Source organism: Trematomus bernacchii, unplaced genomic scaffold, assembly GCF_902827165.1.
Source record: "Trematomus bernacchii unplaced genomic scaffold, fTreBer1.1, whole genome shotgun sequence".
Lineage (NCBI taxonomy): Eukaryota > Metazoa > Chordata > Actinopteri > Perciformes > Nototheniidae > Trematomus > Trematomus bernacchii.
The window spans coordinates 15232-30000 of NW_022987753.1; the positions used below are offsets into that span (position 1 = coordinate 15232).

The 14769-nt window shown below is 46.3% G+C and overlaps 1 protein-coding gene across 1 annotated transcript in view; it reads left to right on the top strand.

Annotated features, from left to right (window-relative positions):
- The window catches only part of rnf169 (ring finger protein 169), a 16511-nt gene continuing 1742 nt past the window's right edge, over nucleotides 1-14769 (top strand). Inside the window, exons 1-5 of the mRNA XM_034148262.1 lie at nucleotides 1-269; nucleotides 5876-5946; nucleotides 6483-6583; nucleotides 6668-6755; nucleotides 7054-7661. Coding sequence (XP_034004153.1) covers nucleotides 206-269; nucleotides 5876-5946; nucleotides 6483-6583; nucleotides 6668-6755; nucleotides 7054-7661 — 932 coding nt within the window. The 5' untranslated portion in view covers nucleotides 1-205. The remainder of the gene's footprint in view (nucleotides 270-5875; nucleotides 5947-6482; nucleotides 6584-6667; nucleotides 6756-7053; nucleotides 7662-14769) is intronic.

A 14769-nucleotide genomic window follows, 5' to 3' on the forward strand; every position in this document is an offset into this window, starting at 1 on the left:
CCTTCTAGATTAATATTTTAGAACATTTTAGTGGTTATTACTTTATATCTCTACCCTTGATGTGATCTTGTGTGTATACAACATATATGATGTTTACTAGATATGTTCTTGAGTAAATAATAATAAAAACTACCACCAGGAGGATCTGCTTCAGCGCTCTTTCACTTCCGGGTTTAGGGTATGTTGTGAGCGGAGAGACAGCAACATGGCGGCGGTCGGGAGGAACCGGTCCAGAGAGGCGAGAGACAGGAGGAGAGACAGCCGGAGAGGTGAGCTCTTTCCCGGGTAGACATCAGCTCACAGTCCGCTGAATCACCTCCGGGTCCGGGGGGTAAAATGCGTTATAGAGTCCGTTTATAGTATCGACAACCCGGAGAGAAACAGCTAGTGATCACAGAGGGGAGAGAGTTTCCCGGGTAAACAAGTACTCACATCTATAGGTACAAGTACTCACATCTTTAGGTACAAGTTCTCAGGTACAAGTACTCAGGTACAAGTACTCACATCTTTAGGTACAAGTTCTCAGGTACAAGTACTCAGATATTTAGGATCTTAAGTAAAAGTAGAAGTACTCGGGTCTTGTTAAATTGTATTTAAGTACTTGAGTAAAGTACTTAGTTACTTCCCAGCTCTTTCTATGCCATATATATATATGTATATGACATGTATATGACATAGATGCTTTTTTCTTATATTTCATATCCATGTGTAAAGCTGCAGGTTAAAGTATGTTTAGTCACGGTCAGGTGAGTGATGAGCTCTGCTTTCTGACTGTCACTACCCGATCGGTCCACCTGCCCGATCGGTACTGCGCATGTGCGAGATGGTCCGCCATATTGGACAACTACATACGGCAACTCTGATAGGACAGTTGACACAGTGGCTTTTGGCAAAGCAGAAAAATAACTGACAGAGATGAATTATTGTTATTACAACGTGACTTCACTATTATTTAACAACTCTTTTTATTGGGTTATTTTATTTGGGGTTAAGTACATTGTCAGAATAAGTGGGACATGGATTTAACTTCTGTTAGACAGCTATATGCTATACATTTTTGCATACATTCAGAGTAAATATTTATTCAGTATGATAGCCGTATGTAGTTCTCCAATATGGCGGACCATCTCGCACATGCGCAGTACCGATCGGGCAGGTGGACCGATCGGGTAGTGACACTGACCCCTAGATTCCACCGGGTCCGTCTGCGCCGCGGTTTTGTTCCGGCCTCCTCCGGCGTCATACCCTACCAGGCGCGTTTCAGAAGCGTTTCAGAAGCATTTCAGAAGCGGAGCGTCTTGCCTGCCGGCTCGCAGGTTTTGTTGATTTGGGCATATTTCCTGGACAGGCTACTTTGTACAGACAAAGTTAATAATAACTGTAATATTCCAGTTATAAACGACATGAATCAAAGACGTGTTGCTGTATTTTAGTGGTAAAGAAATGCATTCATCATCATAATTATTCTATATATATAATTTACACAGTGCCTGTAAACCGGAGGAGAACGCTGGCATTTCTCCTCCTACTTGAAAGACTATGGAGCAGCCGCAGCGTTATGGGTGGGCCTGGGCTTAGGCCCACCGGGGAGTCCCAGCAGCTTCTACTGAAGCCTTCCCCAACTCCGGGGACTTCCTGCCGGGGACTCCGGGTGGCAGTATACGCCGTGAAGTTGTTTGCAGCCTGCCAGTAAACCCAAAGCAGAAGAAGAAGAAGTGACGTCAGCGGCTCATTTGCGTAATCTTCCCTCAGGGAATTTATTCCGGTGTGAACGCGATCTGTACTAAGTGCCCTGGGGTCATAAGTGCCGGGGCACTAAGTACGGCAAAGTACTTGGTGTGAACGCGGCTAATGACTAGAGTGGCCGCGATCGCCGTGAGCGCCGCGGCGCAGCCGGACCCGGTGGAATCTAGGGGTGAGGACTTGCCCCGACATGTACTGCTGTAGGAGGAGCCTAAATACTACAGTACTACTTATTAATAGAAAGGCGAAGTCCCTCCCCTTCCGGTGGGACCCATGGGACCTTATTTAGGAAAAATTATGCATTGAAGTCAATGGGGAGAGAAAGATTATCTTTCGATCCCGTTTGAATTGTGCCACGAATTACACATATGATGTTTGTCAATCTTAAAAAATAATTTCCAAGTCAAAAAAGTCACAGTTTGTCGTAAAACTGTTGAAATATAAGACTATGAAAAATACGCAACTAGAAAGACTACAAATCCCAGAGTCCCGGTCCCGCATGCTGGCTCTTAGGAACCGACTAACTCCCCTTGTGTGTATGTACAGCTCTCAACATGCCCAGACTTGGAGTGATTTTCACCTCTTTTAATACTTTCCGCCTCATTCTGAAAGAAAGAAGTGAAATGTGCCAACGTGACGGCCGTCTGGGTGTGTGGTGCGAGACGGGAGATGGAGTTCATTGAGCGGTTTCACACACAAAAAGTGTTACTTCACAGTTTTACGACATATTTTTATTTTTTTGACTTGTAAAATTATCTTTTAAATTGACAAACATCAGATGTGTAATTCGTGGCTCAATTCAAACGGGATCAAAAGATAATCTTTCTCTCTCCATTGACTTCAATACATAACTTTTCAGAAATAAGGTCCCATGGAGGTCCACCGTTATTTTTAAATATATTTTTTCAAATCAAATCAGGTTTTATTTATAAAGCACATTTAAAAGCGATTTTTGGTCGAGCCAAAGTGCTGTACATGTAATAAAAACACATTACTACAAATCACAATAAACGACAATAAATTACAACAGATATATCTTAAAAACAAAATAAAAATAAAACACAGGGAAAAGTCAGGAGTCGTGCTCCGCTCTAACTAGAAGGCCAGAGAGAAGAAGTGTGTTTTTAGTGTAGATTTAAAACCCCCTAGGGTCTGGGCCGACCTCACATGGAGGGGCAGAGTGTTCCAGAGCCTCGGGCCAGCTGCTGAGAAGGCTCGGTGCCCTCGGGTTTTGAGCCTGGTCTTGGGCACTACCAGCAGCAGCTGGTCAGCAGACCTTAAAGCTCTGGCTGGGGTGTAGCGCTGGAGGAGTTCAGCTATATAGGCCGGAGCCAGCCCATTTAGGGCTTTAAAAACAAATAAAAGGATTTTAAAATCAATTCTGAACCGAACTGGAAGCCAGTGTAGTGAGGCCAGAATTGGGGTGATGTGGTCACGCTTTTTGTGGCCAGTCAGCAAACGTGCAGCAGCGTTTTGGACTAGCTGTAAGCGTTTGATTGAGGCCTGGTCCATACCCACATACAGAGCGTTGCAATAGTCCAGTCTCGAGGTTACAAAGGCGTTAATAACCCTTTCTAAGTCTTTAAAAGATAAATACGACTTGGTTTTGGCCAATAGTCTTATTTTAAAAAAGCAGGATTTTACTACGGTGCTGACCTGCTTGTCGAATTTAAAAGTGCTGGTGAATGTCACTCCAAGGTTCATGACCGAGGGGAGGATGTTTTTTTTTATAGAGCCCAGAATATCAACCGGAGAGGCTGGAGGTTGGGGTCCAAAAAAGATGACCTCAGTCTTGCTCTCGTTGAGGTTGAGAAAGTTTTTGCTCAGCCAGGATTTTATCTCTGTTAAGCAGTCCATCAACTGCTGTAGTGAGTGTTTGACATTTGCTTTGAGAGGCAGATAGATCTGTACATCGTCGGCGTAGCAGTGGAAGGGAATATTATGTTTTGTGAGAATTGAACCTAGGGGCAGTATGTACAGTAGGAAAAGGATGGGGCCCAGAATCGAGCCTTGGGAAACCCCACAGGTAAGAGGGGCTTTGGCAGAGGAGAAGGCACCTAGCTGCACCGAGAAGCTACGGTCTGTCAGGTAGGACCTGAACCATGCAAGGGCAGAGCCTGTGATGCCAGCGGACTGTTCAAGCCGTGACAGCAGGATGCTATGGTCCACAGTGTCAAAGGCAGCTGTCAGGTCTAACAGCACCAAGACAGCTGGGCTACCTGAGTCGGCGGCTAGGAGCAGATCATTAAAAACTCTTCAAAGGGCTGTTTCAGTGCTGTGCATGGGTTTGAAGCCAGACTGAAACTTTTCATGGATTCCATGCGTGGTTAAAAAAGACTGCAGCTGGGCGTAGACTACTCGCTCCAGGGCTTTAGATAAAAAAGGCAGCTGGGAGATGGGCCTAAAATTTGCGAGAATGGAGGGGTCGAGATTTTTCTTTTTAAGTAGTGGCTTAACCACGGCATGTTTGAAGGCAGCTGGGACACATCCTGAGGTAAGAGAGGTGTTTAAAAGTAATAAAATACTTGCTCCAACTGAATCAAAAACATCTCTGAGAAGGCGAGAGGGAATGCTGTCTGAGGTGCAGTTTGCCGGCCGCAGGTGCTTGACTACATCCGAGAGAGAAGAGAGGGATACAGGCTCAAAGTGGTCGAGGACAGCAGGGCACAGAGAGGGAGCAGGATCTGGGGTAGCACTAGTGTGGGCTAGCCTAAGAGCAGATACTTTTTCAATAAAAAATTTAAGAAACTTATCACAGAGAGTAGTCGATGGGACAATAGAAGAAACATCACAGGGATTAATGATCGAGTTGAGGACATTAAAAAGAACCTGAGGTTTATGGCTGTTTTTGGAGATTAGCAGAGAAATGTGCTCTGTTTTGGCTGCTTTGACTGCCGTCTGGTAGTCAGAAAGGCAAGCACGAAGGATTTCTAGGGAGACATGGAGTTTATCCTTTTTCCATTTTCTCTCTGCACGCCTGCAAGCGCGTCTGAGAGCACGAGTACAGTCATTGAGCCACGGCTCTGAGAGAACTTTGGTGCGTCTAAGCGTAAAAGGAGCAACAGAATCCAGTATTAGTGTACATGTCGAGTCAAACATGGAGATAAGCTCATCAGCATTAAAAGCACAGTTCACATCTAATTTACAGATCGGAGAAGCATTAAAAACATCAGAGAACTGTGAGGCAGTCAAGGGGTTAATCGAACGCAGACGACGCGCCGGGGCACGTGATTCGACTCCTGCGGAAGGGATGTAGGTTGTAAACAGAACCGGTAAATGGTCTGAGATACGCGTTGCTGCACATATTTCATCCACAGATACAGACAGTCCAAACGATAATACTAAGTCCAAAGTGTGTCCTTTTCCGTGTGTTGGGCCACGGACTGAACGAGACCAAAGGAATCAAGGAGATTTAAAAAGTCCCTAACCAGAGGTTTGGACTCGCAACACACATGGACATTGAAGTCTCCGGAGATCAAAACACGATCATATTTCACCATGATCCCGGACAGAAAGTCAGAAAAGTCATTTATGAAATCCTTATTGCACTTTGGCGGACGATACACGACTGCGCAGAGTATAGGCGAGGCCGGGTTCAGTTCAAAAAGCTGCAACTCAAAGCTAGCATAGCTAGTTACAGGGTGAAGCATTGGAGGCTAGCTCTAAACACTGATGCTATGCCCCCACCATGGCCAGTGGCACGGGGGGAGCTGAAGAATGTACAGTCAGGAGGAAGAAGTTCAGAGAACGGTGTATACTCGCCAGCGTGGACCCAGGTCTCCGTCAGGAACATAAAATCCAGTTCACGAGAGGTGAAGAGGTCGTTTAGCAGGAACGTTTTGTTTGCTATCGACCTAGCATTTAGCAAAGCCATGCAAAGTTTTCGCTCCGGGCTTGCTGAAGGTGTAGTGCGTCTCAGCTGACGAAGATGTGCGTGTTGAACATGTTTATATTCTGTGTTTGAATGAACTGTGAAAGAGGAGCTCAGTATTTTATATTGTGTATTTTACAGATACTTATATATTTCTGGTGTTTATATTCATTGTTTTTCCCTCCTGTGTTATATTTATAAATATGTCTGTTGTTGTTGTTGTTGTTTTAACAGCTGATCTTTGTTGTTTTCTCTCCTCAGAGTTGTTTGCGTCTCCGGTTCTGATCCCAAAATGTAGTGACGTTTCATCTGGAGCGAGCGGGAAACACAAGGTGAGTCCGCTCTACTGCGGTCAGTGAACGCACCGTATCTCTGCCGCTTTACTGCGGTCAGTGAACGCACCGTATCTCTTCCGCTTTACTGCGGTCAGTGAACGCACCGTATCTCTGCCGCTTTACTGCGGTCAGTGAACGCACCGTATCTCTTCCGCTTTACTGCGGTCAGTGAACGCACCGTATCTCTTCCGCTTTACTGCGGTCAGTGAACGCACCGTATCTCTGCCGCTTTACTGCGGTCAGTGAACGCACCGTATCTCTGCCACTTTACTGCGGTCAGTGAACGCACCGTATCTCTGCCACTTTACTGCGGTCAGTGAACGCACCGTATCTCTGCCGCTTTACTGCGGTCAGTGAACGCACCGTATCTCTGCCACTTTACTGCGGTCAGTGAACGCACCGTATCTCTGCCACTTTACTGCGGTCAGTGAACGCACCGTATTCCGAAAAAAACAAATTTTCCAAAAAGTGAACATTTAGAAGTTTTGAGACAAAAGTGAAATTGAAAAAAAGTATTGTTTATTTTGTCACAGGGAGTTCTGTCTGACTCTGAGAACGAGGAGCCGCTGAGCCGGAAGATCAGGAACATCTCCGCCTTCATCCGGAAGACCAAACACTCTGCAGCCTGCATGGGGTCAGAGAACTACTGTTGTTGTTATTGTTATTATTATTGGTATTATTATCATTACTGACCAGCTGACGTGCGTTTCTTCTTCAGTGGTGCTCAGAGGAGTCAGAGCTGCAGCGACCCTCTGGAGGACCGAGCAGGGAAGCTGAAGGCTCTCCAGCCCCCCCTCATGGACAGAGTACGTAGCACACATGTACCTCAAATAATAATAATATAATATATAGAGTCCTGCAGGATGTGGTGTTTCTGTGTTGGTCCCTGAAGGCAGCATCTCTCTGGTCCAATGGGATTCCTCTGGTCTCAGACCCTAATAATCCCAATCCTTCGCCCACGTCTACTGTCATGACTTCGGCCCCTTTTTCTGTGCTTTTGCCCGTCGGTTTCCCTGTTTTCAGTTTGGCAGGGTGCCTTCTCTGGACTCTGTCTCTCAGGTGTTCATATATCTGATCTCACGTGTCTCTCCTGTCTCTCCTCAGGTGAGCCACAGCTTCACAGCAGGGATCCTCCTCGCGTCGGAGAACAGTCGCTGCTCATCGGCCCCCCCCCCCTCTGACAGGCGGTTGCCATGGCGACCCGTCCTCCTCCCGTCCTCCTCCCCCCCCATCCCTCCAGAACGCTCCGTTAGCCCCGATAGCAACGATAGCATCTCGGAGGAGCTGAACCACTTCAAACCCATCGAGTGTTCTCCGTGCACTCCTCCCAGACGCCTGGCTGACGGACGCCTGGTGATAACCTCCGTCGTGAAGTCCACCCCCAGGAACCTGAACCTGAACCAGAACCAGGACCAGAGCCTGAACCAGAACCAGGACCAGAGCCTGAGACCCAGCAGATACGAGGTTGGAGCCGCATTGATGCAGAAATGGAGGCAGATCGAACTGGACCGGCAGAAAATGAAGTTAAACGGCAATCTGAGCGGAGAGGAAACGCCCTCTGATCGGCACGGCAACAAGAGATCCCCCTCTGATCGGCCCGGCAACAAGAGGTTAGAGTCCCCCTCTGATCCGCCCGGCAACAAGAGGTTAGAGTTCGACTCTCAGGACGCCGTGCAGAGGAAGAAGATCCACATTCCTGCTGTCAAGGAGAGGCAAGTTCATACAGCAGGACTCATAATGCTGACTCACGTCAGGGTGTTAGGACTCATAATGCTGACTCATGTCAGGACTCATAATGCTGACTCACGTCAGGGTGTTAGGACTCATAATGCTGACTCATGTCAGGACTCATAATGCTGACTCATGTCAGGGTTAAGGACTCATAATGCTGACTCACGTCAGGGTGTTAGGACTCATAATGCTGACTCATGTCAGGGTTAAGGACTCATAATGCTGACTCACGTCAGGGTGTTAGGACTCATAATGCTGACTCATGTCAGGGTTAAGGACTCATAATGCTGACTCACGTTAGGGTGTTAGGACTCATAATGCTGACTCATGTCAGGGTTAGGACTCATAATGCTGACTCATGTCAGGGTTAAGGACTCATAATGCTGACTCACGTCAGGGTGTTAGGACTCATAATGCTGACTCATGTCAGGACTCATAATGCTGACTCACGTCAGGGTGTTAGGACTCATAATGCTGACTCATGTCAGGACTCATAATGCTGACTCACGTCAGGGTGTTAGGACTCATAATGCTGACTCATGTCAGGACTCATAATGCTGACTCATGTCAGGGTTAAGGACTCATAATGCTGACTCACGTCAGGGTGTTAGGACTCATAATGCTGACTCATGTCAGGGTTAAGGACTCATAATGCTGACTCACGTCAGGGTGTTAGGACTCATAATGCTGACTCATGTCAGGGTTAAGGACTCATAATGCTGACTCACGTCAGGGTGTTAGGACTCATAATGCTGACTCATGTCAGGGTTAGGACTCATAATGCTGACTCACGTCAGGGTGTTAGGACTCATAATGCTGACTCATGTCAGGGTTAAGGACTCATAATGCTGACTCACGTTAGGGTGTTAGGACTCATAATGCTGACTCATGTCAGGGTTAGGACTCATAATGCTGACTCATGTCAGGGTTAAGGACTCATAATGCTGACTCACGTCAGGGTGTTAGGACTCATAATGCTGACTCATGTCAGGACTCATAATGCTGACTCACGTCAGGGTGTTAGGACTCATAATGCTGACTCATGTCAGGACTCATAATGCTGACTCACGTCAGGGTGTTAGGACTCATAATGCTGACTCATGTCAGGACTCATAATGCTGACTCATGTCAGGGTTAAGGACTCATAATGCTGACTCACGTCAGGGTGTTAGGACTCATAATGCTGACTCATGTCAGGGTTAAGGACTCATAATGCTGACTCACGTCAGGGTGTTAGGACTCATAATGCTGACTCATGTCAGGGTTAAGGACTCATAATGCTGACTCACGTCAGGGTGTTAGGACTCATAATGCTGACTCATGTCAGGGTTAGGACTCATAATGCTGACTCATGTCAGGGTTAAGGACTCATAATGCTGACTCACGTCAGGGTGTTAGGACTCATAATGCTGACTCATGTCAGGGTTAAGGACTCATAATGCTGACTCACGTCAGGGTGTTAGGACTCATAATGCTGACTCATGTCAGGGTTAGGACTCATAATGCTGACTCATGTCAGGGTTAGGACTCATAATGCTGACTCACGTCAGGATGTTAGGACTCATAATGCTGACTCATGTCAGGACTCATAATGCTGACTCATGTCAGGGTTAAGGACTCATAATGCTGACTCACGTCAGGGTGTTAGGACTCATAATGCTGACTCATGTCAGGACTCATAATGCTGACTCACGTCAGGGTGTTAGGACTCATAATGCTGACTCACGTCAGGGTGTTAGGACTCATAATGCTGACTCATGTCAGGGTTTAGGACTCATAATGCTGACTCACGTCAGGGTGTTAGGACTCATAATGCTGACTCATGTCAGGGTTTAGGACTCATAATGCTGACTCATGTCAGGACTCATAATGCTGACTCACGTCAGGGTGTTAGGACTCATAATGCTGACTCATGTCAGGACTCATAATGCTGACTCGCGTCAGGGTGTTAGGACTCATAATGCTGACTCATGTCAGGACTCATAATGCTGACTCATGTCAGGGTTAAGGACTCATAATGCTGACTCACGTCAGGGTGTTAGGACTCATAATGCTGACTCATGTCAGGGTTAAGGACTCATAATGCTGACTCACGTCAGGGTGTTAGGACTCATAATGCTGACTCATGTCAGGGTTAAGGACTCATAATGCTGACTCACGTCAGGGTGTTAGGACTCATAATGCTGACTCATGTCAGGGTTAGGACTCATAATGCTGACTCATGTCAGGGTTAGGACTCATAATGCTGACTCATAATGCTGACTCACGTCAGGATGTTAGGACTCATAATGCTGACTCATGTCAGGACTCATAATGCTGACTCATGTCAGGGTTAAGGACTCATAATGCTGACTCACGTCAGGGTGTTAGGACTCATAATGCTGACTCATGTCAGGACTCATAATGCTGACTCACGTCAGGGTGTTAGGACTCATAATGCTGACTCATGTCAGGGTTTAGTACTCATAATGCTGACTCATGTCAGGGTTTAGGACTCATAATGCTGACTCACGTCAGGGTGTTAGGACTCATAATGCTGACTCATGTCAGGGTTTAGGACCCATAATGCTGACTCATGTCAGGACTCATAATGCTGACTCACGTCAGGGTGTTAGGACTCATAATGCTGACTCATGTCAGGACTCATAATGCTGACTCGCGTCAGGGTGTTAGGACTCATAATGCTGACTCATGTCAGGACTCATAATGCTGACTCATGTCAGGGTTAAGGACTCATAATGCTGACTCACGTCAGGGTGTTAGGACTCATAATGCTGACTCATGTCAGGGTTAAGGACTCATAATGCTGACTCACGTCAGGGTGTTAGGACTCATAATGCTGACTCATGTCAGGGTTAAGGACTCATAATGCTGACTCACGTCAGGGTGTTAGGACTCATAATGCTGACTCATGTCAGGGTTAGGACTCATAATGCTGACTCATAATGCTGACTCACGTCAGGATGTTAGGACTCATAATGCTGACTCATGTCAGGACTCATAATGCTGACTCATGTCAGGGTTAAGGACTCATAATGCTGACTCACGTCAGGGTGTTAGGACTCATAATGCTGACTCATGTCAGGACTCATAATGCTGACTCACGTCAGGGTGTTAGGACTCATAATGCTGACTCATGTCAGGGTTTAGGACTCATAATGCTGACTCATGTCAGGGTTTAGGACTCATAATGCTGACTCACGTCAGGGTGTTAGGACTCATAATGCTGACTCATGTCAGGGTTTAGGACTCATAATGCTGACTCATGTCAGGACTCATAATGATGACTCACGTCAGGGTGTTAGGACTCATAATGCTGACTCATGTCAGGGTTAAGGACTCATAATGCTAACTCATGTCAGGGTTTAGGACTCATAATGCTGACTCATGTCAGGGTTAGGACCCATAATGCTGACTCATGTCAGGGTTAGGACTCATAATGCTGACTCATGTCAGGATTAGGACTCATAATGCTGACTCACGTCAGGGTGTTAGGACTCATAATGCTGACTCATGTCAGGGTTTAGGACTCATAATGCTGACTCATGTCAGGACTCATAACGCTGACTCACGTTAGGGTGTTAGGACTCATAATGCTGACTCATGTCAGGGTTAAGGACTCATAATGCTGACTCATGTCAGGGTTTAGGACTCATAATGCTGACTCATGTCAGGGTTAGGACTCATAATGCTGACTCATGTCAGGACTCATAATGCTGACTCACGTCAGGGTGTTAGGACTCATAATGCTGACTCATGTCAGGACTCATAATGCTGACTCACGTCAGGGTGTTAGGACTCATAATGCTGACTCATGTCAGGGTTAAGGACTCATAATGCTGACTCACGTCAGGGTGTTAGGACTCATAATGCTGACTCATGTCAGGGTTAGGACTCATAATGCTGACTCATGTCAGGGTTAAGGACTCATAATGCTGACTCACGTCAGGGTGTTAGGACTCATAATGCTGACTCACGTCAGGGTGTTAGGACTCATAATGCTGACTCATGTCAGGGTTAAGGACTCATAATGCTGACTCACGTCAGGGTGTTAGGACTCATAATGCTGACTCATGTCAGGGTTAGGACTCATAATGCTGACTCATAATGCTGACTCACGTCAGGATGTTAGGACTCATAATGCTGACTCATGTCAGGACTCATAATGCTGACTCATGTCAGGGTTAAGGACTCATAATGCTGACTCACGTCAGGGTGTTAGGACTCATAATGCTGACTCATGTCAGGACTCATAATGCTGACTCACGTCAGGGTGTTAGGACTCATAATGCTGACTCATGTCAGGGTTTAGGACTCATAATGCTGACTCATGTCAGGGTTTAGGACTCATAATGCTGACTCACGTCAGGGTGTTAGGACTCATAATGCTGACTCATGTCAGGGTTTAGGACTCATAATGCTGACTCATGTCAGGACTCATAATGCTGACTCACGTCAGGGTGTTAGGACTCATAATGCTGACTCATGTCAGGACTCATAATGCTGACTCGCGTCAGGGTGTTAGGACTCATAATGCTGACTCATGTCAGGACTCATAATGCTGACTCATGTCAGGGTTAAGGACTCATAATGCTGACTCACGTCAGGGTGTTAGGACTCATAATGCTGACTCATGTCAGGGTTAAGGACTCATAATGCTGACTCACGTCAGGGTGTTAGGACTCATAATGCTGACTCATGTCAGGGTTTAGGACTCATAATGCTGACTCATGTCAGGACTCATAATGCTGACTCACGTCAGGGTGTTAGGACTCATAATGCTGACTCATGTCAGGGTTAAGGACTCATAATGCTAACTCATGTCAGGGTTTAGGACTCATAATGCTGACTCATGTCAGGGTTAGGACCCATAATGCTGACTCATGTCAGGGTTAGGACTCATAATGCTGACTCATGTCAGGATTAGGACTCATAATGCTGACTCACGTCAGGGTGTTAGGACTCATAATGCTGACTCATGTCAGGGTTTAGGACTCATAATGCTGACTCATGTCAGGACTCATAACGCTGACTCACGTCAGGGTGTTAGGACTCATAATGCTGACTCATGTCAGGGTTAAGGACTCATAATGCTGACTCATGTCAGGGTTTAGGACTCATAATGCTGACTCATGTCAGGGTTAGGACTCATAATGCTGACTCATGTCAGGGTTAGGACTCATAATGCTGACTCATGTCAGGGTTTAGGACTCATAATGCTGACTCACGTCAGGGTGTTAGGACTCATAATGCTGACTCATGTCAGGGTTTAGGACTCATAATGCTGACTCATGTCAGGACTCATAATGCTGACTCACGTCAGGGTGTTAGGACTCATAATGCTGACTCATGTCAGGGTTAAGGACTCATAATGCTGACTCATGTCAGGGTTTAGGACTCATAATGCTGACTCATGTCAGGGTTTGGACTCATAATGCTGACTCATGTCAGGGTTAGGACTCATAATGCTGACTCATGTCAGGGTTAGGACTCATAATGCTGACTCATGTCAGGACTCATAATGCTGACTCACGTCAGGGTGTTAGGACTCATAATGCTGACTCATGTCAGGACTCATAATGCTGACTCATGTCAGGGTTAAGGACTCATAATGCTGACTCACGTCAGGGTGTTAGGACTCATAATGCTGACTCATGTCAGGGTTTAGGACTCATAATGCTGACTCACGTCAGGGTGTTAGGACTCATAATGCTGACTCACGTCAGGGTTAAGGACTCATAATGCTGACTCATGTCAGGGTTAAGGACTCATAATGCTGACTCATGTCAGGGTTAGGACCCATAATGCTGACTCATGTCAGGGTTAGGACTCATAATGCTGACTCATGTCAGGATTAGGACTCATAATGCTGACTCACGTCAGGGTGTTAGGACTCATAATGCTGACTCATGTCAGGGTTTAGGACTCATAATGCTGACTCTTCTCATGTTAGGACTCATAATGCTGACTCGTCTCATGTTAGGACTCATAATGCTGACTCTTCTCATGTCAGGACTCATAACGCTGACTCTTCTCATGTTAGGACTCATAATGCTGACTCATGTCAGGACTCATAACGCTGACTCATGTCAGGGTTAAGGACTCATAATGCTGACTCACGTCAGGGTGTTAGGACTCATAATGCTGACTCATGTCAGGGTTAAGGACTCATAATGCTGACTCACGTCAGGGTGTTAGGACTCATAATGCTGACTCATGTCAGGGTTTAGGACTCATAATGCTGACTCATGTCAGGACTCATAATGCTGACTCACGTCAGGGTGTTAGGACTCATAATGCTGACTCATGTCAGGGTTAAGGACTCATAATGCTAACTCATGTCAGGGTTTAGGACTCATAATGCTGACTCATGTCAGGGTTAGGACCCATAATGCTGACTCATGTCAGGGTTAGGACTCATAATGCTGACTCGTGTCATGTTAGGACTCATAATGCTGACTCGTGTCATGTTAGGACTCATAACGCTGACTCGTGTCATGTTAGGACTCATAACGCTGACTCATGTCAGGACTCATAACGCTGACTCGTGTCATGTTAGGACTCATAATGCTGACTCATGTCAGGGTTAAGGACTCATAATGCTGACTCATGTCAGGGTTTAGGACTCATAATGCTGACTCATGTCAGGGTTAGGACTCATAATGCTGACTCATGTCAGGGTTTAGGACTCATAATGCTGACTCACGTCAGGGTGTTAGGACTCATAATGCTGACTCATGTCAGGGTTTAGGACTCATAATGCTGACTCATGTCAGGACTCATAATGCTGACTCACGTCAGGGTGTTAGGACTCATAATGCTGACTCATGTCAGGGTTAAGGACTCATAATGCTGACTCATGTCATGGTTTAGGACTCATAATGCTGACTCATGTCAGGGTTTGGACTCATAATGCTGACTCATGTCAGGGTTAGGACTCATAATGCTGACTCATGTCAGGGTTAGGACTCATAATGCTGACTCATGTCAGGACTCATAATGCTGACTCACGTCAGGGTGTTAGGACTCATAATGCTGACTCATGTCAGGACTCATAATGCTGACTCATGTCAGGGTTAAGGACTCATA